We start from the raw sequence: 3749 nt of genomic DNA, 5'->3' as shown, positions 1-3749 counted from the left end.
TCAAATTCTGGGTAAAAATTTGAGATCAAGTTCATATACCAAATCAAACTTTAAACTCTAGTTTGGCTAAACCAACCATGGGTCTGCTGACCCCTACTCATTACTCAGGTTTTGCTCATCTGAGTGTTTGACATGCTCGATTCAATAAATGAGCACTCGAGCATTTTAGTGCTTGCTCATCAATAGTTATAATATCAAAATGAAATTATGAAATTATTCTTATCCATTATTTGCTCTGATTACATTAAGAGTTTTATCAAAACCTCATCTAGTAGAGACTCAGCTGAGCCCACCTAACATAGTTATTATAGAAAGGAAAAGAAATGAGACCGGTTATGTTCTCAAATTTATTACTATTACGATTGTGTTCATTCATTGGATTTCTTGCAATCAATCATTGACCTTGAATCTTTGGAATTTCTTAGCATAAAAAGGCCATTTTCAGCCTCAGGTCACACACTGCTTCTCAATGCCCTCTGGATAGATCTCTACTTCACATAAATTGAGAATCTCTTCGCGGTCAGGGATTACAACACTGACATAGCGTCCCACCATCCCAGGACAACATATTCTGGTGACCAGTCCAGGTTCTGTCTCAGTAATAGTGCCACATCTAAAAACAAAGACAAACATAAAAGATATCACAAATCTCAACTATGGAGCAAATTAAATCCGCAGTTATTGCTGCTAAATAATGTGTTGTAAAGTCGCCCAAACAATCCTATATAACAAGATGTTCTAGCACTTCACTCCTAGGATGCCGTAAGGCATAAGCTTGTATGTTAACAGGTTAGAATTTAGATTTGGCACTTTGACCTCATACATAAAATGACTCAAAGATAGAGTAGTGATTGGCACTGATACCGGAAGGTTAGCAGGTTTCTTCAATGTGAGAGCTAGACTTTTATAATCAATGTCGTTGAAAGATACCATCAATACAATGAACACAGCCCTACTTCATCAGATCAGAAAATGTAAAGGATATCACTCGAGAGCAGTCCAATAAAATTCTCACAGGTAAAAGGCCAGGGTACAACAATAATCAGGCCCACACTCACCTCAGGTGTACTGGTGCATGCCGTCTTAGTCCACAAAGTCAAACGATCTAGGCCACAGCTCTTACTGAGGCCTCTTTCACACATCTGGCTTTTGTAATCCGGCACGATGCGGCAAAATTTTTAATAACCGGATCGAGCACCGGATCCGGTTTTGTCCCATAAGCTTTCATGGTCGCCGCATCGTGCCGGATGGTTATGCGTCGTGTCCGGTTGTTGCCGGACACGGCAAAAATTAGCCGTCCGGCATCTGCAAAAAACGTTCTCTGCAACGTTTTTTGTCAGCGCCGCATCGGCTTTTTCCACAGCGCATGCCCGGACTCTGTGAATGTTAACCCCACAAGTGCCCGGCGACAGAGAGAGAGATTCTCTCGCCTGGACACTGAGTGTTAACCCCACATGTCTCTCTCTCTCTCTCTACACCCCCCTCTCCTCTCCTCTCCCCTCCCCTCCCCTCACCTCCCGTTCAGCAGCTGTCTCTCTCAGCGGCTGCCTCTGTCCACCTCCTCCTGCGGCTCCTTTAAATCATGTCCGAGCCGTATCAGACGCCGCATACACATCCGGTGTCACGGCTGCAGGCCGGATCCGGCTGCCCGGCTTTTCGCCGCACGCCACCGGACCCCACACACCGGATGTGTGAAAGTAGCCTGACTCAGGCTTCAGAAAAACTGGACTTGAAGGCCAAATGACCATACCACTCTGCACAAACGCCATACTCCCTATTATTTAGTGCCTCAAGCCCAAGTGCCACTCTACACACAAACTTCAATCCCTTTCACTTTATGTATTATGCCTGGAAACCAATATACAAACAGATTACAGTCCCTATCACTTTGTGTATTAGGCCCCAGTGCCACTCTACACACGGGCCACACTCCATATCACTTTGTGTATTAGGCCCCAGTGCCACTCTACACACAGGCCACACTCCCTATCACTTTGTGTATTAGGCCCCAGTGCCACTCTACACACGGGCCACACTCCATATCACCTTGTGTATTAGGCCCCAGTGCCACTCTACACACGGGCCACACTCCATATCACTTTGTGTATTAGGCCCCAGTGCCACTCTACACACGGGCCACACTCCCTATCACTTTGTGTATTAGGCCCCAGTGCCACTCTACACACGGGCCACACTCCCTATCACTTTGTGTATTAGGCCCCAGTGCCACTCTACACACGGGCCACACTCCCTATCACTTTGTGTATTAGGCCCCAGTGCCACTCTACACACGGGCCACACTCCATATCACTTTGTGTATTAGGCCCCAGTGCCACTCTACACACGGGCCACACTCCATATCACTTTGTGTATTAGGCCCCAGTGCCACTCTACACACAGGCCACACTCCATATCACTTTGAGTATTAGGCCCCAGTGCCACTCTACACACAGGCCACACTCCATATCACTTTGAGTATTAGGCCCCAGTGCCACTCTACACACGGGCCACACTCCATATCACTTTGAGTATTAGGCCCCAGTGCCACTCTACACACGGGCCACACTCCATATCACCTTGTGTATTAGGCCCCAGTGCCACTCTACACACAGGCCACACTCCATATCACTTTGAGTATTAGGCCCCAGTGCCACTCTACACACGGGCCACACTCCATATCACTTTCAGTATTAGGCCCCAGTGCCACTCTACACACGGGCCACACTCCATATCCCTTTGTGTATTAGGCCCCAGTGCCACTCTACACACAGGCCACACTCCCTATCACTTTGTGTATTAGGCCCCAGTGCCACTCTACACACGGGCCACACTCCATATCACTTTGTGTATTAGGCCCCAGTGCCACTCTACACACGGGCCACTGTTAAATATTAATAATCCGTTAATTTCTTATTACACTCAGTTCTGTACATTGCTTTAGCTTACACGACATAGGCTATTTTTAAGCTTGGCTCATGGTAGAAAGACAGCTCCATATATGTAGAGACCACGTGCTTTAGGAGACGTATATAATTCATGGCTAACTGTAGAGGTCGCTCTTCTTCCCTCACCATCATGAGACACAGACGCAAGATGACATAACTCAACAGCTGGTATATTACTTGACGGCTATGTGAGAAGCCGAACTGAGACAGACGCCATTTGCCATGTGAGATCTCGGAGAGAAGAAGAATACATGTTGCTTTTGCCATGTGAGATCTCAGAGTATGAACAATGGACAATATCTCTTTCACTTATTTTTATTCACCTGTTTTTCTGTAATAACCTTTCTTTGATGGAAGAAACCAAATAAACCACTATATTTTTATCTGGTAACTAGTCCTGAGTATTTTACAGGATATGCATTATTTTACATTGGAGAGCCAGCCAGATCTGAATTTTTGTACTTTTTTGCGGATTTCCCTCAACTTGCACACACGGGGGATTGGACTTTGCTAACGTCAAATCATATGTGCAAGTTATCGGGAATTCCACTACTTACAAGAATCACACAGAACCTAGAAGTAAGAATTGCCAGATAGATTGAGAAGTACTACAAGTGCCAAAGTGCCAGACGTGCTGAAACCAAGACAAGAGCCCAGCGTTGTCTATCAAAGGAACAAGCTGAGAAATTTCAAGGTAAGAGAAATGGATGTAATTAATTCTTATGCTAAGCAGAGTAGATTGAAATTTAAGTCTGTAGACAATTCTAATTCAGAAGTTCTATGGTTAAGTTTATATGCCGAGTG

The 3749-nt window shown here is 45.3% G+C and overlaps 1 protein-coding gene across 1 annotated transcript in view; it reads right to left on the bottom strand.

Moving 5' to 3' along the window:
* Positions 1–333: 333 nt before the first annotated feature.
* The window catches only part of LOC141060347 (fucolectin-1-like), a 139496-nt gene continuing 136080 nt past the window's right edge, over positions 334–3749 (bottom strand). The window contains exon 4 of the mRNA XM_073556556.1: positions 334–613. Within this exon, the coding sequence (XP_073412657.1) occupies positions 448–613 (166 nt within the window). The 3' untranslated portion in view covers positions 334–447. The remainder of the gene's footprint in view (positions 614–3749) is intronic.

The sequence above is a fragment of the Dendrobates tinctorius genome, unplaced genomic scaffold, assembly GCF_039654945.1.
Source record: "Dendrobates tinctorius isolate UK_male_01 unplaced genomic scaffold, ASM3965494v1 ptg000235l, whole genome shotgun sequence".
Taxonomy (NCBI): domain Eukaryota; kingdom Metazoa; phylum Chordata; class Amphibia; order Anura; family Dendrobatidae; genus Dendrobates; species Dendrobates tinctorius.
The sequence above is the reverse complement of the archived record's forward strand: the minus strand, read 5'-3'. Positions and strand labels throughout refer to the sequence as shown.